This window comes from Arachis hypogaea, chromosome 18 (assembly GCF_003086295.3).
Source record: "Arachis hypogaea cultivar Tifrunner chromosome 18, arahy.Tifrunner.gnm2.J5K5, whole genome shotgun sequence".
In the NCBI taxonomy this organism is placed as follows: Eukaryota; Viridiplantae; Streptophyta; class Magnoliopsida; order Fabales; family Fabaceae; genus Arachis; species Arachis hypogaea.
Window position 1 is genome coordinate 7,923,689 of NC_092053.1, and position 24,644 is coordinate 7,948,332.

A 24,644-nucleotide genomic window follows, 5' to 3' on the forward strand; every position below is an offset into this window, starting at 1 on the left:
AATTGAGACGATTTTGAAACGTTAGATACTTAAATAGAACGAAAATGTTGGGGAAAAAAACGATAGATAGAAATAAATTTTAATTTTATCCTTCAATAATTTCAATTTTTTACTGTATATAATATTTAATTATTTTTAATCACATTTAAGTAAATTATACTTAATCACACTACTTTCATTCCAAATATTTTTTTTATATTTTTATATTAACTTATAACTTTAAGTATAAAATTATAAAAAAAATAAATTTATTTAGAATGAAAGTAATATGATTAAGTGTAATTTACTTAGATGTGATTAAAAAATAATTGAATACTATGTATAGTAAAAAATTGATATTATTGAAGGATAAAACTAAAATTTATTTTTATGTATCGCTTTTGTCCCCAACGTTTTCGTCCTATTTAAGTCCCTAATGTTTCAAAATCGTTTCAATTTTGTCCCACGACAGAGCAACATTGAGTCAATTTTGAAACGTTAGGGACTTAAATAGGACGCGATTGAAACGTTAGAGACAACTTTAAAACTTACCCCAAACGTTGAGAAAAAAACCGATACTTTACTCTATATTTTATATAATAATTATTCAATCACTCATTAAAAAATTAGTATAATCGATAAAATTACTATATACATTTGTACTAAAACTGATTAATAAATTAAAAAAATTTAGAAGTAAATAATTAATAATTTAACACACATATGTAATTAAAAGTTTTTTTTAGAAGGGAGACCATGGTCCACGCTGGGTTCCTTGGTTCTGCCACTGGTGTTCGATGAAGAGAGAGATCGAATAAGAAGAATTTGGATATTCTAAAATAAAGTGAGATCTTTTATTAATGAATATTTTTTCTCTTATTTTTTTCTTGGTCCCACCTATGAAATAAATGGTGATAGATCATATTTTATACTCTAAAATAAAATTCAAAATTTAGAGGATCCAAATCCAAATACGAGAGGTTGATTTGTATTCGATCTTTATACGTATAAAAATATAAAAAATACATAATAGCTCACGTAAATGTATAAATAACATTTTTGAATTAAGAATATATAAAAATCTGTATGTTCATCATCAAATGGAGAACTGTTCCGGAGCTTACCTAGAACCGGATGGTGGTTGGACTTGTTTGTAAGGCCAAGCGCTAAAGGATGGTGGCCTCCGACTTGTTTTACGTCTGGGAGCCTCCGTCCAAGTTATGTATGTGAAAGAATAGGGGTGGTACCTGCAAAGACACTTCGATGCCTAAGTTAGTAAGGGGGTAATCATATTTTTAGAGTATTCGAACTTAGAGATATCTGTGGTGTCAGTGTATTTATAGGTGATGTGCCAATAACTATCGTTGAAGTGGATCCACTATTAGTGGATAACCGTCCCTTTTATCTAGGGGTTGTCGAGGTCTCCCTTCTAGAAGTGGGGGAGAGATTTACGGAAACAGTTACTCACTTAGATAAGTATGAGCTGCCTGCTTCAGTCTGATCCGACCCAAGGCCACTCTTCTTTATTGGGTTTAACTTATGTTTTGGGTTATGAAAAAGAACTATCCTAATATTGTTTCTGATCAAATTATAAACTTCTACAAATTCAATAATATTATACAATTAACACCACATTTATTTCGACTTGAATACTCACTTATAAGCAACACAAAACATATTAACTTCGTGTGGCAGATATGTTTTTGCAAGTCTTTGTTGACGTAAACAAAAGTTTTCAAATTCGATTCATTTTAGTATCGACTTAGCGTTTAATCTTATGAACAATTCTTTAGAATAAGCTACTTAGAGTGTATGATTTCTACCAAATTCAAATACTTAAAAAAATTAAGTTGATAATCAATTGATTCGATTAAGACAAATTACAAACAACAGTGTCTAAATGAGCTAAAATAACTTGTGCACATTAAAGGTAGCACATTTTATAAATCATTGAATTTTAATAAATATAAATAAATAAGTAACATATAAAATAATAGTAAAAAATAATTATTTTATTTATATATATTAAAAATAATTCGTATTCATCTTGATGAAGTCAAATTCACTTTTTTTTAACCTGCTCTTATAAACAAATAAAAAATAACATAATTATAAATTCATTATGAGATATATATGTTATACCGTTAGATACATATAATTTTGACATACCTAATTTTTTTAGATATTTAAAAATTTTTAAAAATAATAATATTATTTATTTTTTATTTCTATTACTAATCTTAGATATAAATGAAACAACTAAAAAGTTTTACTGTTTTTTTTTTCATAAAAAGGATCAATTTCCGTATATAATTATACATGTAATATTTTAAATAAAAATCTATTTTAATAATATTTTTAACAAATATAGTTATTTAACATATTTTTAATAGTTATATGAAATAATCTATTATATATCGCGAATTAATATAAAATTTATTTATTTTATATTTTATTTGTTGCAATAAAAAAATATCCTAATATAAATTTTATTTGTTTTTTGGCTGGAATATAAATTTTATTTATTAAAATAGTCACATTATATTATTATTGCCACATACGTTTAATGGTCCATCTCACATTCTTACTGTTATATAGTGTTACTCATTGATCCAATCTTTGCATCGGCTCCCATAACATTCCAGCGGCTTGGTTCCAAACAATGGCTTCACAAAAAGACAAAAAAATGCATTCAACTGCCCACCAATTTTAATTTGGTTCCCGCTTCAACTTGTTAGAAGACTAGCCAACACCTTCTGTCTCCTTACTCTACCGCATAACTCTACCAATCCATCTCCACCCTTATAATTTTTTAATATATATCTCAACGGCTCTGCATTATGGCATAGAATATGCCAATAAAATTGTCTGGCACATGTGAAAGTTTTCCTAACTCTTAATTAGACATTTCATTTCACACTTTTCTATTTCCCTCCATCATTAACAATTCCCTTTCATATTCTTCTTTTCTTTTTTGTTGTTGTTTCTTTTTTTTTTTAATTTCGAACATATCCTTAGAATATATGTGCGAGTTAAAATTGAAGACAGATCGAAAATAAAGGTAGAATTTAGTTATTGATTCATTTAGTGTTTCTTTAATTTCTTTTTATCCTGAAAAATATTTATTTCGCAAATACACCGTTAAATCCTTCCATCTTCAACACAAAACACAACCACCTACGAAATTTTAAGGTGGAGGTTGGTGTTGGTGCAATCGTTTTCGCTTCTTGAACTCAAGGTGTTCGACAAAATGGGTAGCAGAGAAACTGCAAGTGCAAGTGTTGATGATGGTGGAACAAAACCAATGATGATGGAAGGGTGGTTATACCTCATACAATCCAACTGTGTGGGGCTTCAGTTCTTGAGAAAGCATTACTTCGTGCTAAAGGGTCACCATCTTCGAAGTTACAAGTACCTTCTTGCACTTTCTCGCAACAACAACAACCATCAGCTTCTTCCTCTCAGAAGTGCTGTTCTTGACTCCACCATTCGGGTCCTTGATAAAGGCAGAGAAACCATTAAAATAGAAAAGTAACTTCCTTTTCTTATCATCATCATAATTTTTTTACTCTGATCTCATTTTTCACCATCCTTCATTGTTTTCACCAATTTTTATTTTTCTTCCTTCAGGTGTTTTTCATGTTCACCCTTTACAGCAAGTCAGCACTTCCAATCACAACAATCAATTAAAGATAACTTCTTCACATTTTCATCTTTTTTTCCATTCATTTTTTTAAAAGCTATCTAGACCAAGTGGATCCACCAGCATTGGGTTGGTTGAGTGGATGCCAAAATCTTCGATGTTAGGCAGCATAGGGTCTAAAGAATGCAAAACCAAAAAGTTAAATTGGGGATTAGTCCAGTAAGTAGAGTGAACCTCATCCACTGAAAAGCATTTTTGTCTAAATTTAGTTATGATCAGTTACAATGACATTGTTCAATCCAATTAGCTATAATTAGTATGATGGATTTTTTTTATAAGAAAATGTGTATAACCATAGACATACTCACATCACTATTGTCGTTCATCTGAGTTCATCTGGAGAGTTGACAAGAAGCATCGGGCTTAGTCTGAAGGAAGGAGATGTCAACTCTGATAGTCAAAGGCAGGTAGTAGATGAGAATGCCCGACATAGCTCAGATGGAGTAGTAGTACATCAAACACAATCTGAGCATGCAACCCTTGTTAGCCTAAATGATGCTGATGATGAGTTTTTTTATGTTCCAGAACCATCAGACAGTGATGAGTTGGAAAATGGATGGATGCCTGATTGTAGTCACAAGAAGTCTCTGGTAAAAAGCTGTTTGATATTATAGTCTAGAAATTTAGCATGTTCCTTTTTATGACTCATCAAATGCTTACAATAAGTATATTCACCAACACTCTCAAGTCATGCTGTCCTCTGGCATATTTTAGTTATAAGTCTATAACCCTTATAATTCATGTAGTGCACTTGTCTTCTTGTACTTTTAATTGGAGAACTACACTAAACTTGGCATTTTCCTCCTATGGATTTGATCGTTTCAAGACTTCCGTCAAGTAAGTTGTCCACAGCTGCTAATTTTGTGAAAAAATTGCATGATCTTGCAGGTGATTAATATAATATGTATGTCATATCAAGATTATCCATGATTTTATTCTTCTATAGCTAACAATGTTAGGCACCATACAATGCAGTTTAGAAGAAGGGTTATGTGGACTTACACAAAATGGTCAGAGAAGACAGTACCTTATGGATCAACTCTTCCAAAAGATTTCTCTTGTACATTACCTTGCAGCTGGGCAGAACCAGATCCTTCCACTTTCCTGATTCGTGGGGCAAATTACCTCGAAGATCGCCAGAAGGTATAAGTGAAAAATGTTCATTTCACTTGGATAAATAATTCTAGGGACAAAAAGGAAAAAAAAGTACTTTAATTATATCATTCACAATGGATCCACTGCTGCTTGTGAATGTTCTGTTTTATTCCATTCTTTTAGTGCATTTGTATCATTTCATGTGCCAATCAGTTATGCCTTAATTTGTTTGTACAAATTTATTCCTTTATCGGGGTAATCAATGACTAGGTTAAGGCAAAGGGAACCTTGATGCAAATGGTTGCTGCAGACTGGCTGAGATCTGATAAAAGAGAAGATGATCTTGGTGGCCGACCAGAGAGCATTGTGCAGGTTCGTTATTTTTCTAATGATTTTCGGTTCCAAATGTTGATAATTTTCAGGCAATGCATTTTCAATTTATGATTAACATATTGACTGAGAAAAATCAACTGATGATAAAGAAAAATGCAGCAAAGGGTGGGCCCGAGTTCTTCTTCATTTTAAACATTCAGGTTGGGTTGGTTAATATTCATCTGTTTATGTAGTTCTTACTTAAAACTTGACATAATTAACACTAATTTGATGTTTATATGGACCATGTTCCAGGTGCAACTACATATAACCTAGCACTATATTACATGATGACTACACCTGTGGAAGATACCCCTTTGCTTGAGAGTTTTATCAAGGGTGATGATACCTACCGAAATTCAAGATTTAAACTCATAGCATACATATCCGAGGCTGGTTGAAGTCATCATCACTGGTTCTATATATATATTAGAATCTCTGATCCCCAGTGATTATAATTTTCATCCACAGCCAAACTTATGTTTTCTCTCCTTTGCGCGTTATTTGAAATGTTGAATGTCACAAATCATGTTTCAGGGTTCATGGATAGTAAAATAAAGTGTGCGAAAGAAGGCATGCTTAATTGGTCAAGCATTGAAAATTAACTATTTCCAAGGGAAGAACTATTTGGAGGTAAATTTTGAACTAATAATTAGACCAAGAGAATGAAGATAAATATTTAGGGTATTAAAAAGTTTTTCTTTTTTTCTTTCTTTGCATTTATGTGGTCCTTGAAGACGACCTTAAAATAAGTTGAAAGGAGGTGAATGATCGGAACTTTTGTGGGATGCATGCATCACATGTTAAACTCTCAATCATCTTGCAATGATTTGAATGAATGCTGATGTTGAAATGATGACATCTATTTTCAGCTTGGGGTTGATGTTGGATCATTAACTGTTGCAAGAGGTGTTGTAAGTCTTGTCCTTGGATACCTCAATCATCTAGTTATTGAAATGGCCTTTCTAATACAGGTAAAAATAACAATCATGTTCCTTTTTATTTTGAAGTAATTGTCACCATTTCCTTTAGAAGAGTGTTATTTAACGTATTTATGTACCATGTCAACATACCATTCGTTCATGACTGGGGTAGGACCTACACCTGGCCAATAATGGATGGATGATATGTCGGCTCAGAATACGATATTAACTGCCGTGTTGATATTTACTGCTGTGTTTTATGTGTTGTTAAAGGGAATACGCAGGAAGAGCTTCCGGAAGAGTTCCTTTCAGGGACACGCCGCCTTAACCATCTAGAATTCTAGATGCTTCCAAATCAGTTTCTTTGAAGCCTTGATTTTCAATGAGATATTTAAGTACCTTTGGTCTTATGAAGGAGGTTGCCATCTTGTATATAAATTGAAACAAGGAGAGTTCTTTGGTGGCTCCAATTCCTTTAATTGAATTCCAAAAGCCATTATTTTATTCAATCAAAGCAGTTTGTGATGATGTTTGGTACTAATCTTTCAAAACAATTGCATATCTTCCTTAGTTTTTGTTAGTAATGTAAATCACACATGAAGCTCATACATAAAAATATTATTCCATTTTTACCCCCTAAGTTGTCTTAAGAAGAATGTATCCAATTCATAGTCATAAACTACTTAAAGGTGGTACAAGGTAGAGGGATTTCAACACCATGACACATGAATCCATATTCCAATTATGCACAATATGTATATATATATATAATGTATGTAGGGGCTTGCTCCTTGAATAATACAAATGCCCCCACATTGTTTCGTTTGGCAAGCAAAACTATATGAAATTCCTAATTTTCGAGGCCGACATAACTTTAAATATTATTCCCATAAACTATCCTATCTGAGAATATAATTTTTTACATACATGCTATTCACATTTCGGTACACTGTTTTTTTTTATCTTTTATAGGAATAAAACTAACTTCGTTAACAGGTTTGTGTAAAAATAATAGCTTACAATCATGTTGTAAAAAAGTTCATAAACAAATAGAATAAAAATTTGTGTTATCTATATTTATTTTATTTTAATTTATCTATTATCTATCAAACAAATTATTACTTATTTGTTCACAACATTTATTTTTGTGATTATTATAGTCTATAGTTTGCAATACAATGTCTATTCCATGATTCCAAGATAATGCAAGCCATATGAGCATATCAAAAGGCAAAAGCTATGTGGCACCTTCTTTCTAAGTTTTCTTTTCCCTTTTTAAAATACTCCATTAGTTTCAACTACTTTAAATATTCTTACCAAGAATCATATGTTTTGCAAGTTGGTTGAAGTCAAGAGTCAAGACATTGCTATTTAGGGTTAATAGGAAAATATGAAAATGTTTAGATAGACAACCCAATTTAACAAGGCAACTACTCAAATAAAGATGGTAAAAACATCTTTTTATGAAGATTTTTGTGTTAAAAGTGTACTTTGTTTGTTTAGCCACATTTTAAAAAAAATAACACTTTTATAACATATCAAAATCAAACCATACATTTTATCATCTAATAGTACAAAAGAAGCATCTTCATATGAAGACAATAATAAAATCTTCATGGTAGTATCTACCATTTAACAATTGTAACAACTCAAAAGAGTGAGAGATGTGTGTATTCCAACATATACACATGCTGTAAAATATGCTTCTTTTTTTTTTTTTTCTTTTTAAGTAGTTGTTAAATTGAATTGTTTATCTTCCATTTTTCTCAAAAGATACATATAATGTGCTCAAGCTATATCAAGTGGTAAATTCATGTGTAATTTTTGGTTAAACAATTTGTTTCTCATTTTTTTCTGCAGAAATTTTAATTATTGTATTTAATTGAAACAACAAAAATAATTAATGCTCCAATAGTAGTATTAGAAACCAAAATACTCTGTAACCATCAAAAATCAATTATCAAATTAATCACTATGTATTTGTATATAATTATATATTTATATATATTATTTTCTATATTTTTTATATTTATTTTATATTTAATTTTTTATGGTATTTCTATCTTGTCACGACAAAGATTAATCTATTGTGAATCTAAACTTCATTTAAAAATTTATTATTATCAATAAGTTATTACATATATAATACGAGATTCGAATCTTAATATTTACTTAAACGGACAAATGAATTAACTATTAGACGAGATTGATTTACATAATTGATTTTAATGATAAGAAAAAATCTTGTTAAGATTCTTAACAAAACTATCAGACACTATTAATTAGTAAGTTTTATAATGCTTATAATTTGATATCTAATTTTTACTTAATTTATTTTTCATAATAAATTTTAAATATTTAATAATTATTTATTTTTATATTTTAAAATTAAATATTAACTTTTAACCTTTTTAATAAATTAGGCAAACTTGGACACCATACCAATCACCCCATTAATTTTGTGATTTTGTAGTAATGCTCATTAATAAGTTTTCAAATCCCAATGCAAAATCGGTTGGACCGTTGGACCTACATGCTACATAAACCGAAACCAAATCCAACCTAACAATATTACCATTTTGCCCTTCATTCCCCGAAAGATTGCACAGTAGCTTGCAGTAGCTGCAAGCCTGAAACAGTGAAAACAACACTCCTCAGAAACCAGCAACTCAACTAACTATTCAACCCATCACAAAAACAGAACCTTCCATTCTCTTTTGTTTTGTGTTGTGTTGTTCATTACTTCACTGCCAATAATTTTTTTTTTTTTTGCAATTTCCTTTTCCCGGGAAAAGAAAGCCTCCTTTTTTCTCGACCAACAACAAGGTTTTGTTTTCCAGTGGGTCCTCCTCGATCTTGTGGACTTCCCCCCCCAAAAACGCAGAATTTATGAACACGAGATCCCGGAATCCGATACTGGTAACTCCATCACCTACTACTGCTCCATTTTCCCTTTCCATAGTTTCGAATCCCTTGAAATTGATGCTGCGTTTTTTTCTTAATATTATTAGGTTTTATGTGTTTTTTTGGTCATTTTTCTTTCCTGATATTTACTCTGCTGGCTGATTTCTATTGCCGGCTACAGGATTAGGGATTTCGTGCATGGATCCTGCTCTCAAGCTCTGTGCTTTGCTGGTTATTCTTCTATTAGGTATCAACGGTGGACGATTTAAAAAATGTGGTTAAATTATTCTTTTTTAGTACTTAGGTGGTAGAACTTAGAACTATTCATGAGAGCATTTCTTATGGTACTAGTGAATGGTTCTTCTTATAGTACTTTGATTGTTTTTCCTATGTTTATTGTCTTGGTGCTAGTGAATGATGCTTTTGCAAGTGATTTTGGGCACTGTGAGAGAGTTGTTAAGAGTTGGGCATACACTTCACTTGATAATGAAATCAGGGAGGATAAACACACGCTGGGGGATTTGCTGTTCTTCCTCCATGTCCCTAGGACGGGAGGGCGGACGTATTTTCACTGGTAAATTTTGTTTTGTATGATGTAGTTATTGAGGCAGCTGAATGACTTTGAGCTGTGCTGTTGACAAGTTTGTTGACCTTTGTGTTTTTGCAGTTTCTTGAAAAAATTGTATCCTAACTCTCTGGAATGCCCTCGTTCTTATGATAAGTTGCGCTTTGATCCAAGGTGCTATCTTGTTCTTACTATCATGCAGATGTAAAGCGTAGCAGCTCCCTAAGTTCACAATATTCTTACTGTTGTAGTTTGTTCTTGAATAGCCATATTATACATGCAAAAGTTTACTGTAAACTGAAAACAGATTACTTATTTAGTGTTTTCTTTATGTTTGTCAATTTGCAGCAAACCAAAATGCAGGCTATTAGTTACACATGATGACTATAGCATAACATCCAAACTTCCGAAGGCAAGAACTTCAGTTGTGACCATACTTAGGGATCCAGTAGATCGTGTCTTTAGTACGTATGAATTTTCGATAGAGGTTGCAGCTAGATTTTTGGTGCATCCCAACTTGACATCTGCAACACAGATGACTTTACGCTTGCGGTCTAAGACCAAAGCAGTTAGTACACTGGATATCTGGCCATGGAAGTATCTAGTTCCATGGATGCGGCAAGATCTTTTTGAAAGGGTATATCATGTTTCATTTGGAAAGCTTACTAATAAGTTGTGTCTGACCATCTATAGTAGCATTTATTAGAGGAGGATGGATATTGCTGATATAGTAGCATTGAAGAGCATATGCATCTAGCCTGGTTCTTGTGTGAAAAGTAATCTTGGACTTGCTAGGTAGTCTATGTTTAGGTGGATAACTTGTTTTTTATGGCATGATTATGACATAGATGTGTTTAAACCAATTGCTTATTTTTGAAGATGGAAACGTAAATCACCAAAGTTGCCAAGGAGAAAGTAAATTATTTACTGCGTGATGTTCTCTATTTCAATGCGTTGCATGTATGATTTATGTGGACCTTAAATTGACAGAGAGATGCAAGGCGCAGAAATGGACAGCATACAATAGAGAAGAATGATTATTATGACATGGAAGATTTTGCAATGCCATTACATGAATACATCAATCATCCTGCGGCCAGGGATATTGTACATAACGGAGCCACATTCCAGGTAATTCAGCTTGCATTTCTTTACGAGTATAGGGATTCTAAGTCATCACTTTATGCAATTTCCATGATATGTTATGCTGATTTCTCAGATAATGATTCAACTAGAATTTGTTGGCAAGAATTTCTTTCTTTTTTTCGTCAAATCTTATGTTGTTGATCATTGCCACAAGAAAATATGGATGGATATATTTTCATTTGACTATAATTAATATCACATTGTATTAACTAACATCTTGGTAGTGATGACTATAATTAATATCAAACATTTGACTCCGACTATCAGGTTGCAGGTTTGACAAACAATTCTTATATGGCAGAAGCACACGAAGTGCGCCATTGTGTGCAGAAGTACAAGATTCTTGGCAAATATGTGCTACAAGTTGCAAAGGTAATAAATAAGCTTTGTAAGTTGTGATAATTTCAACATGTAGTTCTCAGCTTCTCCCTCTTCCTTCTCTCAATATTTGTTTCTTGTGCTTGTACATCTTGCAGAAGAGATTGGATAATATGTTATATGTTGGTCTTACTGAAGAGCACAGAGAATCTGCAACTATGTTTGCAAATGTGGTTGGTGCTCAGGTTATATCACAGCTTAATGCTCCAAACACTAGCCTGGAGCTTGTTGATAAAACAGGTTAGTGTATTATAAGCAATCTTCAGTTTCGATCAAACTTTGACGTAGGTTACAAAGGGGCTGTAAAATTTGTACAGAATTTAGAGCTAAGGCTATGTACCTGTACATGTAATGCTTTCAGATGATATCGGTGAGCTTGTCTAATATTCTAATATTGTGTTTTACACTGAACTTTGGTAGAATATTGATGTTGTCATCTTATGTTTAGTCTTGGCCATATTTTTTATTTTTTCTTTAAAAATAAAATAAAAACAAAATACAATGACAACTAATGCTGTACATGTACTGCAGAACAGAGTTCAGTTTCAGATTCTGATCCTGATAGCAGTGAACATCAGGTAAGAAGCATCTCTTTCTTGATGTAACTTGGTTATTAAAGTTTGGGTGAGGGTAAATCCTTTTTCATTAAAAAATATAAAGGGAAGCACTCTTATAGCATTTCTCCCTGCAAGACAGAATAGTACCTCAGAGACAGTAGCAAGTGAGGTTACTTCAAGTGACAGTGGTGAAGCAACAAAGTTGAAGGTAAAGATGTTTCCACAACAATTATGCCGGTTTTGTAGATTTATCAAATAGTTTATTTCCAATCTTTGATTGCATGCTTATTTTTCATTGATTTCAGATGTCTGCTAAAGAGCTCATGGGTGCTTATGAAGGTTGCATCTCTAATTTACGCAAGGCCCAGTCAAGCCGGCGTATCGCTTCTTTGAAGAGGATTTCTCCGGTGAACTTTACTAAGGAGGTAAAAAATAGATCTAATGCTAAAAGAATATCATTCCACCATTCTGCTTCAATGAAGCATGAAACCTAGTCTTCTTGTTTGTTTGACTTGGGTGTTGGATAATTTAAAAGCCTACCGTTAACTTGCAGTGTTGTGCTATCCCTTGCCGATGACTTTTATGATTTTACAGGCACGTCTTCTAGTTAGTGAAGAGGTTCTCCAAGAGATACGGTCTCTTAATGACCTGGACTTAGAGCTTTACGAGTATGCAAGAGCCATTTTCGATAAACAACATAAAGCTACAATGCGGACGTTCACTGAGGTATGTGTTGAAGGTCTGATCTTTCTTCTATTTCCTCTACAGGTATTAAAATAGTTAGGATAAGTAACAAAAGATATATTTATTAGGCTATGAAGTTGGCCTAACTATGAGTTGGCCTGTTTCCTGCGACGAGCATGTTTCCGTGTTTCTGAATTTTGATTGCTTTTTATCTTTGCTAAATGCAGCAGAGATGGGACAACATATCAAGCACTGCCTCTGAAATCACTTTCTGGAAGTTCCTTCCATTGGCAATTACTTTTGCCTTCCTCATTTTGGTATTGCTACTAATTGTAAATGTGAGAAGAAGAACGTTGAAGATTAAGTAAGAACTGTACTGAGTGCCATTATTTTGTTCCTAGTTTTGTCCCTTCATATAGAAAGCTCAATTCTTAAGTCTTGGTTGGGGGTTCTCTCTCTGTTTTAACCAGTTAGACATTCTAGTGCAACTATGAACTGTTATGATCATGATGGTATTTTTGTACCAACCATTTCTACACATACAAGTATATGATTATAAAGGAAATTCAGAGCAATAGACTGGAACTCTTCATATTCTGCACTCCTATCAACAACAACAACAACAACAAAGCCTTATCCCACTAAGTGGGGTCGGCTACATGAATCAAACGACGCCATTGTGCTCTGTCATGTATCATGTCTACAGAGAGACCGTTTACATGTAGATCTCGTTTGACCACCTCATGGATGGTCTTCTTCTGCCTTTCGCCCTTTGTCCATCTTCCATCTCATCCACCCTCCTGACTGAATGTTCTATCGGTGTTCTTCTCACATGTCCAAACTATCTGAGACGCGATTCAACTATCTTTTCCACAATGGATACTACTCCAACTCTCTCCCTTATATCTTCATTACTTATTTTATCCAATTGCGTATGACCACTCATCCATCTCAACATCTTCATCTCTGCCACACTCAGCTTATGTCCGTGCTCCCCTTTAACCGCCCAACACTCCGTACCATACAGCATAGCCGGTCTTATAGCGATACGATAGAATTTACCTTTAAGTTTTAAAGGCACTTTTTTGTCGCATATAAAACCAGATGCACTCCGCCATTTTGACCAACCTGTTTGGATCCTATGATTTACATCCTGTTCAATCTCTCCATTATCCTGTATGATGCACCCAAGATACTTAAAACTTTTAACTTTTCGTAAGATGTTTTCTCCAATCTTCACCTCTATATTGGAGTTTTCCCTTCTTAGACTGAACTTACATTCCATATATTCCGTCTTACTACGGCTTATGCGCAGACCATACACTTCTAGAGCTTCTCTCCATAACTCTAACTTCTTATTTAGGTCTTCTCTTGACTCTCCCATAAGGACGATATCATCGGCAAAAAGCATGCACCATGGCACAGACTCTTGAATGTGCTCTGTGAGTACTTCCAAGACTAATGTGAAAAGGTATGGACTTAAGGATGATCCCTGGTGTAATCCTATACCAATAGAGAATTCCTCTGTCACACTACCTTGAGTCTTCACATTAGTTGTGGGTGGCCCCATCATATATGTCTTTAATGAACTTTGCTATCAATTGTATACACTATGAGGTTTGTTTTATAGATGTATTATTACATTAGTATTTTGATTATTCACTCTATCAAAAATCATATAAAAACAATATGTAATTGGACAATAGTGTAAAATTTTAAGAATTATATGAATTTATAAGAAATTAATTTTAATTTGAGTAAAAGTCTTTTTCTGTTCTTAACCATTTATCTGATGGACATTGTGTTTTGCATTCTCTAATAATTATACCGATATGTATTTATACAATTGTTAGGGAGTGCAATGTCTATTGAGTAAATGGTTAAAAACTGGAAAAGACTTTTCTTTTTTAATTTATATTTAATATTCTAGCTTTATAAAGAAAATCTAACTACACTTAAAATGGATTAATCTTTATCCTCAACAATAAGGAGAAAGGATCTCAATGAAAAAACTAAAATAAAATTGATATATTAAAATAAATGATCATGCTAATATTAAGTTATAAACAGAAGAAAAAACTAAAACAGAAAAAACGACGTCGTTTGTATACACTATGAGCCATCCCTTGCTTATTCGTTCAGCATTAGAACTCTCTGCTCTTGCTATTCATGCAAATTTGAAATTGCTGTTTTCGGTAGCTTTCTGCCATTGATTTGAACAATGAGTTTGAGATGGTGATTTTGACAAAACCCATGGATCTTCTACTGGAAAACATACAGCTGTAGCTTGCAGCGCGTGTACATGACCAGAGCTTCTGCATACAGAGACGCTCTTAAAAGCTTCATGGTAGGTTACCAAGAAGGTGTTCAACAAGTAATAGAGATGAAAGAAGATTCCAAAACTCAAGAAGATGTGCCCAAAAAATAAACTTGAAGTTTCTTGTGTCAAGCATCAGCAGCAACAACAACAATAATAAAGGGAAAGGATTTCAATGGAAAACGAAAATGATATTGATATATTTTTATAAAATTGATCATATTAATATTAAGTTATAAAGGAATTTCAATTCAATTTATCCAATACATTATGAAACAATTTATTATGTATTAATTGTATACTGATTTTGCGCATCCATGCCTTATATCTGCGTTGTACCAAACAAATAATGTATAATATCTAATAAAATTAGCTATAAATTTGTAATAATTTAAAATGGTAATTAAAATTTTGGTAAAGTAATAATAAAATTGATCATTTTTTAGTCGAAAATATTTGATAACCAAAGAAAATCAGCCAAAAACAGCCATAAATTACTTTATTTAGTATTCATTAATTGTTGCGATAATTAATTAATGCTAAATAAGACAAGTTCTGACTTTTTTTTTTTTGTCTATCTAACATTACCCTTTTTAGTCGTGGTAATATCAACCCTCATCAAACATCTGTGACCTCAATTTACAATTGTTGCCCGATTGATTATTATTATTTTTCTACGAATTCAGAAATCAAATCAGGGCAAGATACAATAATTCAAGTATTCGTCATTTATAATTATTCTTTCAAATAATTATTTATGCCCTAAAAAACTGTCATGTAAAATATACAAACACCATCACATTTATTAATACTAGCGACAGGCACGTTTTTTGATTTGGCCGCTTTTCTATTGTTTTTAAAAAATTAATTTTATTTTTTATTAATATATTATTTACTTTTTAAATTTATTAAATAAATATTTTTTATTTTAATATTAATTTAATTTGATTTATATCATATTTTGTTAAAATTAAAATTATTATAAAAAATCTTTAAAATGTTAAATTATAAAAATATACAATAAAAAGATAATATAAAATTGTCATAATTTAAAGCTCTAGGTAATATATGAGGTGAAATTTTTTATAAAGTAGATTTTTATTCTCAATTAGGCTAAAATATACAAAGAGTATTTTCAGAATGATAATACTTCTATTATATTTCTTTAAAAGCTTTAAATCTCATCTACTAATTTATAATCTTTTTTATTTAATTTTTTAAATTTATTATGACAAATTAACGATATTATGAGGATTTTGTCCATTAAAATTGAGAAAATATTTTTAAAAATTAGTTTATTCATTGTACTTTATTTTATTATTATTTTTTTTGAAAATTTATGTTATATTTTATATATTATTAAATTTTAATTTGATAATTTTTTTATCATCAAGGGTTTATTATCTAGTTACCGTAATTTAATTAAGATTTGTTTCTCATCACTAAATGATGTTATGTGTATTATGGTTATTGTCATTGGATAATATTTATAGTAGCAATTTTTTAGTTCGTACGTAAATTAGTTATTCAATAAAAATTTGTCCGATAACTCAAAAAAATATATACAACGTTATCTATGTTTTTAATTTGAGGATTTTTAATTTAATTACTTATTGACTTGTAATATTTAATATAGTATTTAGATATTTTTTAAGAAATTTGAACCCATTTTACACTTTTTAATTTTCATATTGGACCCTGGAATGTGTTAAACGGAGATATGGGGTGGGGGGTGCTGAACATGGATGTGGTGTCAGCCCCTAATGGAAATCGGACCGTGCGACAAACATAGCGCAAAACGGAGGGTCCGATATGTAGAGTGCAACATACATAGCGCAAAACGCAGGGTCCGATATGTAGCAACCAACTCGTAGAGTCCGAGTTGATGCATGGTGGACAGGTGGCGCTCAGCCCTTGCTCCCCAGACGGTGCCCCACATACCGAGTTGCTGAATGCAACAAAAACCCCACCATCCGAGTTTAACCCATTCAGCCTTCACTTTGAACACCAAAACTCCATTGCCATCCTCATTTCTCTGCTGTTGGTGCATGGTGGAGAGTGCAGAAAAATGTCAAAAAAAAAATAAAACTAAAGATGTGGATCGTCCTGAGCTTTACATTATGCATTATCTCAGTTTGCCAGATTATGTAAGTTTGTTTAAAATTTTTTTAATTTTTATAATTATAGTTATTAATGATGTTAGAAATTAAGTTGTTAATGTTATTGTTAGTATGTAAGCTTAGAAATATACGGCTATGGAATGAGTAGGATTCATTTTATATTTTTTTTTAATTTTTTCACTATTTTTGTATTAAAATTGTTTTTGTTAGTGGGTTAAATATTATTATTGTTAGTATTGTTGTTCTTGCAGTTTAAAAAAAGGAAACGCAATTTTTTTTATTTGTTTAATATTTTTTTTATATTCTTTAGAATTTCGGAAGAAGAAGTGAAATATTAAAATATTTAGAAAATAAATTATACAATTAAAACCGAATTGTTATTAATATTTGGATATAATTTGTTTTTTGAAATATTTTATAAATTTATAATTATTTGTAATTGTTACGATATTATCAAATGTTACTGTGAGTAAAATGAATAGTTGGACATAGTAATAAATAAGAGCTGAATGGTTATTAGTATTAATTTAGAAAAGTATTGTAGTTAATTGTAATTATCATTGTTAGAAAAGTTAATTATTATTGTTATTAGAAAATGAATTCATGAAGATATTGAGGATTATTATTAATATTTTTAAAAATTTTGGAATATGTGTTTAAATTTATTTAAGTAATATGTAATAGGTAATTATTAATAATGTTGTTATTTAGGGAAATTATTGATATATCATAAATTAAAAAACCACCAGTATCTCTAATTTACTAATTTTATTGAGAATTGATCTGGAAACTATGTATATGTATATATTAGGTTTGTATTTGTATCTATTAGTTAATGTTATTAATAATTCATTTTGGAAGTAGTAATTATTTGTTTTAGTCAAAGTAAGTCAAATAATTTATAACAGATGTTTGGTTTCAAGTAATATTTGTTGTTGACTTAGTTGTGAAGATTTTGTTAACAAGTGTCTGTAGTTTAAAAATTATTGCTTTGTAGTAGTAAATTAGCAATAGTTTGTTACTTGACTAATAACTTGTTTTTTTTTTTTTTTGTAGAAACTAAGAATGTTGACCTGTGACCATCCACTTCCGCCGGATCGGTACAACGATCGGGTGGAGGACCATTTACGAGTCACTGGATTCTATCATGCATCTCAAATTGGTGTCGTACAAAATCAGAAAGCACTCGTCAATGCTCTAATTGAACGGTGGCACCCAAATACACATACGTTTCACCTTCCAATTGGTGAGTGTGCCGTAACTCTTGAAGATGTGGCTCTAATTCTTGGTCTCCCGACGGATGGTCTTCTAGTTACTGGGATGACAATGAGTAGTTTCTCAGCGTTGGAGGCAGAATATTTGCTTCAATTTGGCGTGGCACCGCGTAAGTCGAAGTGTCGAGGATGCTGCATAAAACTGACTTGGCTTCAGGAACTAAAAGAAAACATGTAGTTGACTGATGAATTAAGTATACAGAGGTATGTGAAGTGCCATATTATGTTGCTCATCGGGACGATCTTGTTTGGGAATAAATCTGGGGCAGGTGTGCACTGGAAGTTTCTTCCCTTGCTTCGTGATTTTGCCGGTATTGGACATTATAGTTGGGGTTCGGCATGCCTAGCTCACCTCTACAGGGAGTTGTGCAGGGCATCTCGTTATAACTGTAAGGAAATAGATGGGCCAATAACACTTCTGCTCGGTTGAGCTTGGATCCGACTGCCATATCTATCGCCGCTCCCCAGAGAACCCCACAGTTTTCCACTAGCTAACAGGTAATGTTACGTTACAATCTACCCGTAGCTTCATATTTAAAATTCAGTTTAGCTAATTGAATATATGACATTAGGTGGCGTAATTGGGAGCGTGGTGACCGAAAATATAGTTTGATGAATTGCAGGAAGGCCAAGTGTGTTTTAATTAAAGATTTATGAGATTCGGCATTTTTATGAGACTTTTTTATTGAATTTGATATTCTGGGTTGTATTCATGAGTTTCTTTTATTTTCACAGTTTCTGTGGGTTGCATATGCTGTGGATCGCGTGGATCCAAACATAATTCCTCCTGAGATCTATATGGAGTCGGTTGTGTGGTCCGCTACTGTTCCGTTGGTGTCATTTGAATGTATCGAGTGGCATGCTACCGATAGGTATAGGCGACAGTTCGGTTTAGTTCAGGGAGTACCTCAGCAGGAGCAGACTCTTGGCAAGGCGCATGGAGAAGTCTTGACTGGTCCTAAGAATCTTAACTGGGCCACAATACCGAGTCATTCAAATTGGGTTATGCATTGGACAAACAGGTATCACTACGTTCTTTCTGAGCTTCCCATGCCTTCACAACATCCATTGGAAACTTATATGTTCTGGTACCGGTCAAAATATGGAGACCATTTGAACTTGTCGAATCTTGTGGGTCAAGAAAGTGATGAGGATAATCAGGAAATGGGTGAGGGTAATCAGGATGTGGATGAAAGTGGTGAGGGTAATCAGGATGTGGATGAAAGTGGTGAGGGTATGGATGAGGATAGTCAGGATGTGGATAATGACAATGAGGAACTGGAACCACAGTCGGTGCCACCTCCTACTTCGAATCCACTTCCACAAGAACAACCTCAGTTCTCAAGCCAGTATGTACCTCAGACACAGTTCTCCCCGTCATTTCCAATGCCTCAACCATATTGGGGTATGTCACAGCTTGAACCCGGAGAAGGAGGTTCCTTTAGCCAATTGCTTGAGTTCATGGCTGGAGATGCAGCACCACCACAATATGGCAACCAGCCTGAGTTCTTGGCAGGTAGGTATTCATTGGACGCCAGGCTCCCGTGCCATACCTCATCGGTCACTTCCGGAGGGTTCGTTTCTATTGACTCTAGTAGAAGTGTAGGTGGACGCGGAGTTCTTAATAGTCAAAATCCTAACCGTGTTGACATGGGACCACTACAAGAAGATGCTAACCCACTAGAGCAAGAGACTAATGCGTATCTAGTAGATGACCCGAATGACGAGGACCATGATGATGAGGACGAAATAGAGGAATTTGATGAGGATGAGGAATCCCGCAATGATGGTATTATGCTTCATATTTTGCTTTACATGTTTGAATTGGTATTCATTTTGTGTTCATTAGCGGTATCCATGTTGGTTTGACTACCTAATGTCATCATACTTAATTGTTGTTGTTATTTTGTATACAGGCCGGGCACAAACTCCGGATGACAAAGGCAAAGGTTACAATCTGAGGATTGATCCACCACGTCGTAGCGCTAACCGCTACACGCCATCTGTGTTCAAAAAGGCCGCAAAAAAATGTAAGAACTTCGTGAATGACGTAAAGTGGACAATGAGAAAGTAGTTGTGGTGTATACTCTTATTGATGCTTTAGAAAATGTGGATGATGTTTACAGTTCGTTGCATGTGTTGTTCATAACGTATGCAGGACTTGTTCTATTTAGGGTTTAGGGTTATTATGTATTAATAATGATCTGGACAATGGTTTGTATAGAGTATTTATGTATTATTAATTTGGACTATGGACTATGTATTAGTAGATGGTTTGTTTAGAGAATTTATGTATTAATAATTTGGACTATGGACTATCTATTAGTAGATGGTTTGTTTAGAGAATTTATGTATATGTGAACTTATTGCAGCGATTAAATATGTGGATTATGTAGTACTTCATAAAATATTATAAAATGCTACAGATGGAGAGTAATGCTACAGCAACAGGTTACATATATCATACTTGCTTAACTCAAATGGACAACTAATGACAAACCAAATATTGCCACATATATAATATCATCTCAGAGTAAGAGTCTACTACTGATCTCTGTTGGCATTTGCACCACGCTGCTGACGGCATCTGCCACGACTGTGTCCCTCAGCTCCACATATCGTACATCGCCTAGGCCGACGTAGCATTCGCGTGTCCATCTCATTCAAGAAGCGCGTCATTTTTGGCCGACCTTTCCCGACGCGTCTCAGGTACGGGTTTGGGATGAACCGAGGTCCGTTATAAACAGGCCATGTAGTGGGGTTACCAAGTGGCCTAAACCTTGCTCGGTACACCCGCCGAACTTGGTCCATCTTATACACATCATGAACATACACTTGCCAATCCAGTCGCTGGTTGGCACAACATGCAAAGACATGTCGACAGGGGATCCGGTCCACCTGAAACTCACCACAGTCACATCGAAGGCCACGTAGGTCCACCGCAAACTCCAGTCCACTCGGCATCTCACGCACCTCAAAGACCTCATTCTGCCGATCAAAGCAACTAACCTGAATGTTTCCTGATGCAAGTTGGTTTGCATGCAACTTCGAAGTCACGACATCAGAAAACACATGGCCAGCATTAATCCGGGCTTCCGCCTCCGCTCTTTTTCGGGTAAACAACTCGTTCAGCCTGTAGAATGTTGCCTTCACAAGGGCAGTCACGGGGAGATTGCGTGCGCCCTTTAAAACTGAATTGATGCATTCCACTAGATTTGTCGTCATATGACCCCATCGATATCCACCATCAAATGCCAACGCGTACTGTTCCCGGGGGATTCGGTTTAACCAGTCAGTGTATGCCTCTCCCCGTTCTCGTAAACGTTGGTAACGCACCTCGTACTCCCGCACCGTCCTCGAATATCCTGCGGGATATAAAGAAATATTTAAAACAATAGAGGTGAAGACACGAATTGAATGGAAATCTGATACTAAATTAGTTAACTATTATGAGTGTTACCTATGTTGACGACCAGTTTCTGTAAGTACGGCGCCTTGAATTTTCTCAGAAAATTCGACTCTATATGCCTGATGCAAAACATATGAAAGGCTCTCGGAGGTGACCAAGCCCCGTTACTCCTTTCCACAGCCGCATTTATGGATTCGTGACGGTCAGATATCAGTCCCACACCATCCCGAGTGACAACATGCTGACGAAGGTTACTCAGAAAAAAGTGCCACGCATCTGAAGTCTCTCCCTCCACAATTGCAAACGCAATTGGGACGATGTTGTTGTTACCATCCTGTGACACCGCCACTAGTAGACAACCCTTGTACTTTCCGTATAAGTGAGTCCCATTCACCTGGACAACTGGCTTACAATGTCTGAAAGCTCTAATGCAGGGGTAGTAACTCCAAAAGACACGATGCAATACCCGAATATCAGTCACCAAGTCGTCACCTTGGTATGCAGGCATAGTCTCAAAATGAACAACAGCTGACGGCTCCTTATGACACATGGCTTCAAACCATATAGGCAACGCTTCGTACGATGCCTCCCAACCTTCGAATATTTTTTCAACCGCCTTTTGCTTAGCCAACCATGCTTTCCGATAACTAACAGTGTAGTTGAACTTCGATTGCGCCTCTGCTATAACTGATTTTACCTTTAAGGCGGGGTCAGCCTCAACCAACAGCTTAATTGCTTTTGCAATCATGGTCGAATCCAGCTTTGAATGATCCTGAGAAATTGTGGCTCTGGTACATGTGTGACTGCCATTATACCTCCTTATAACCCAACAGTACTTCTGGCTGATCATGCTAATCCGGATAAGCCAATCACACCCTGACCCATACTGTGTACACTTCGCATAAAATGTCAACGACTCAGACTCATACACCCGGTAATCTACGCTTCTTCGTATAGTATACTCTTTTATCGCTTTAATAACAGCTTTCCTGAAACTGAATTCCATTCCAACGGCAAATTCACCATCTGCAAGAAAAGGAATTTCTACCACCCGGACAGCCATGCAATCTAATTAGAAAACACAAATATTTAAACATTCGAATATATAGGTAACACGAATTTTTACTGCATCAATTATAATAAAACCCTACAAACTATTTATATTTATATAATTCCCTAACAAAAACTTATTTGTATTCAACTAGTCTACTAACAGATAGTAATTTTAATTTAACTAATTTACTAGTTATATTTACTTAATTTACTAATAAATTCCTATTTATCCTGACTTAATTTTAATTTAACTGTATTTAACCAATTAAACAAATTTTAATTTAACTCACTTACTCATATTGAGTTAATAACTTCCAACGTAACCAATTTTAACTAAACTAATTTACTCGTTATATTCACTTAATCTACCAATAAATTCCTATTTAAATTGACTTAATTTTAATTTATTTATATTTAACCAATTTAACAATTTTTAATCTAAGTAACTTACTTATATTGACTTAACTTAATGACTTCTAACTTAACAAATTTTAATTACACTAATTTGCTACTTATATATTTACTCAATGTACCAATAAATTCCTCCTTATACTGACTTAATTATAATTTAACTACATTTAACCAACTTAACGATTTTTAAGTTAACTAATTTACGTATATTTACTTAATAAAATCCAATTTAACCAATTTCAATTTTATTGATCTACTAATAAATTTCAAGCTATAATTATTTAATCTACTAATGTAACTAATAAATATTAACTGATCGAGTATATTTTCAAACCTAACTTAGCTACTTGGTCCAGCTATCAACATAAATTAATAAAAAATTCTAATCTTTCGTATAAATACGGAGAATTACGTACCTGCATTGTTATAATCCAAAAACTCCGGAACATGCATGGCTTCCAAATCCAATACTCGCATGAATGATGGCTCCTCAAACGGGACATCGTTTGCCAGTGCAGTTGCCACATCAAACACATCCGGAGCCATAGCTCCGTCACCTTGAACCTCATCTCCATCTGGACCAACAACTTCGTAGTTGCTTTCGAACTCTTCTTCATTGTCACTATTGTAATCCTCCCGTAGAATATTCCGATTGGCCTCAGATTGCTCAAACTCAACATACAACTCGATGAACGAGAGTTGACTCCGATTTTCAATATACATGGAAAACATGTCTTGCATGCTCGCTTCGTCCGTTACATATTTGGTTTGAAACTGGACGAATCCACCAAACACTTGTATAGGATTTCTGTATAGAATACATGATATCCTTCTTGCCCTCTCAGACTGAATTTTTTCACAGATCACACATTTGAGCTCTTCAAATGAGATTGAAAAAGGAATCACCAAATCTAACAGATTTTCATAAACAAATGTTACTCCTTCAGATATTTGTAACAAAATCTGACCAAAATAATACACCTTCAATAACACTCTATCACTCATTTCTCACAATCACATTAACAAACTCATAAACTTGAGTTCTGATTTTTTGGCTCCTTTACTAAACAAGTGAATAAACAGAGAAACTAAAACCAGGGGGACCGTTGGAGAAGGAGACGAAGAAGATGAGAGAGTTATTGCTCTGATCCATTTTTCAGCAACTTTTATATAAAATACCAACCAAATCGGACCATGCGATTACGTTTCATGGATTCAAAATAATAATAAACAATTGCATGTCGGACCCTCCGATTTCCATAACACATCACAAAAAAAAAACCACACTTCTAGCAAATCGGATGGTACGATTTGCATCATGCATAATTTCACCAACGCTTCCTCCTCAAATCGGACCAACCGATTTGCACTTTAAAAAAGATGCTCAAACAACTCGCACCATTCGAGTTGTTCAACCTGACATTAACAAAAAAGCTGCCCCACATATCTGTATTGCACTTCCATGGCTCCATATCCGGATATAACACACACAAAGTCTCCATATCAATAAAATTGAGCCCCCATTTTACCATGACTAAATTTTACCATTTATTAAATTTTTAATTGGATAAAGATTCTACAATAAAAAGGATCTATATAATTTGTACAATATATTAATTAATACATGAAGTAAAATAAGGTATATTTTTGTACTATTTTAATTGTTGTTTTTGTAGTATTTATTAATTATTTGTTTTATTTTTTATTATAGAATTCATAATTTATTTGTCATTAGACATTTTATATAGTAGTGT

At 33.6% G+C, this 24,644-nt stretch overlaps 3 protein-coding genes across 18 annotated transcripts; 2 read left to right on the plus strand and 1 right to left on the minus strand.

Moving 5' to 3' along the window:
* Positions 1-2,890: 2,890 nt before the first annotated feature.
* On the plus strand, positions 2,891-6,708 carry LOC112771818 (protein ENHANCED DISEASE RESISTANCE 2). Of its 13 annotated transcripts, none has more exons than XM_072225467.1 (10): positions 2,891-3,510; positions 3,610-4,089; positions 4,208-4,272; positions 4,658-4,825; positions 5,048-5,149; positions 5,260-5,310; positions 5,405-5,488; positions 5,687-5,782; positions 6,022-6,123; positions 6,346-6,708. In XM_072225467.1, exons 3-7 carry the CDS (start codon positions 4,243-4,245, stop codon positions 5,423-5,425), a joined length of 372 nt encoding a protein of 123 aa, XP_072081568.1. In that variant the 5' UTR covers positions 2,891-3,510; positions 3,610-4,089; positions 4,208-4,242; the 3' UTR covers positions 5,426-5,488; positions 5,687-5,782; positions 6,022-6,123; positions 6,346-6,708. The 13 variants fall into 13 exon arrangements, with proteins under 13 accessions (XP_072081568.1, XP_072081562.1, XP_072081565.1 ...); XM_072225461.1 differs by lacking the exon at positions 2,891-3,510 and adding an exon at positions 5,887-5,912 and having other exon boundaries at positions 3,811-4,085; XM_072225464.1 differs by lacking the exon at positions 2,891-3,510 and adding an exon at positions 5,887-5,912 and having other exon boundaries at positions 3,811-4,085; positions 5,270-5,310.
* Positions 6,709-8,519: 1,811 nt separating this feature from the next.
* Positions 8,520-12,881, plus strand: LOC112771896 (protein-tyrosine sulfotransferase). Of its 4 annotated transcripts, none has more exons than XM_072225358.1 (13): positions 8,520-8,991; positions 9,158-9,223; positions 9,388-9,550; positions 9,644-9,715; positions 9,890-10,178; positions 10,532-10,672; positions 10,955-11,059; positions 11,164-11,305; positions 11,597-11,643; positions 11,762-11,830; positions 11,928-12,047; positions 12,217-12,361; positions 12,534-12,881. In XM_072225358.1, exons 2-13 carry the CDS (start codon positions 9,175-9,177, stop codon positions 12,566-12,568), a joined length of 1,377 nt encoding a protein of 458 aa, XP_072081459.1. In that variant the 5' UTR covers positions 8,520-8,991; positions 9,158-9,174; the 3' UTR covers positions 12,569-12,881. The 4 variants fall into 4 exon arrangements, with proteins under 4 accessions (XP_072081459.1, XP_072081460.1, XP_072081457.1 ...); XM_072225359.1 differs by having other exon boundaries at positions 12,537-12,881; XM_072225356.1 differs by having other exon boundaries at positions 12,217-12,348.
* Positions 12,882-20,561: 7,680 nt separating this feature from the next.
* LOC112769504 (uncharacterized) lies at positions 20,562-23,895 on the minus strand. Its single transcript, XM_025814013.1, has 4 exons — positions 23,387-23,895; positions 23,293-23,306; positions 21,478-22,494; positions 20,562-21,382 (listed from the first exon to the last, which is right to left on the minus strand). The coding sequence occupies exons 1-4, from the start codon at positions 23,893-23,895 to the stop codon at positions 20,562-20,564; spliced, it is 2,361 nt and encodes a 786-aa protein (XP_025669798.1).
* Between the last annotated feature and the right edge of the window lie 749 nt (positions 23,896-24,644).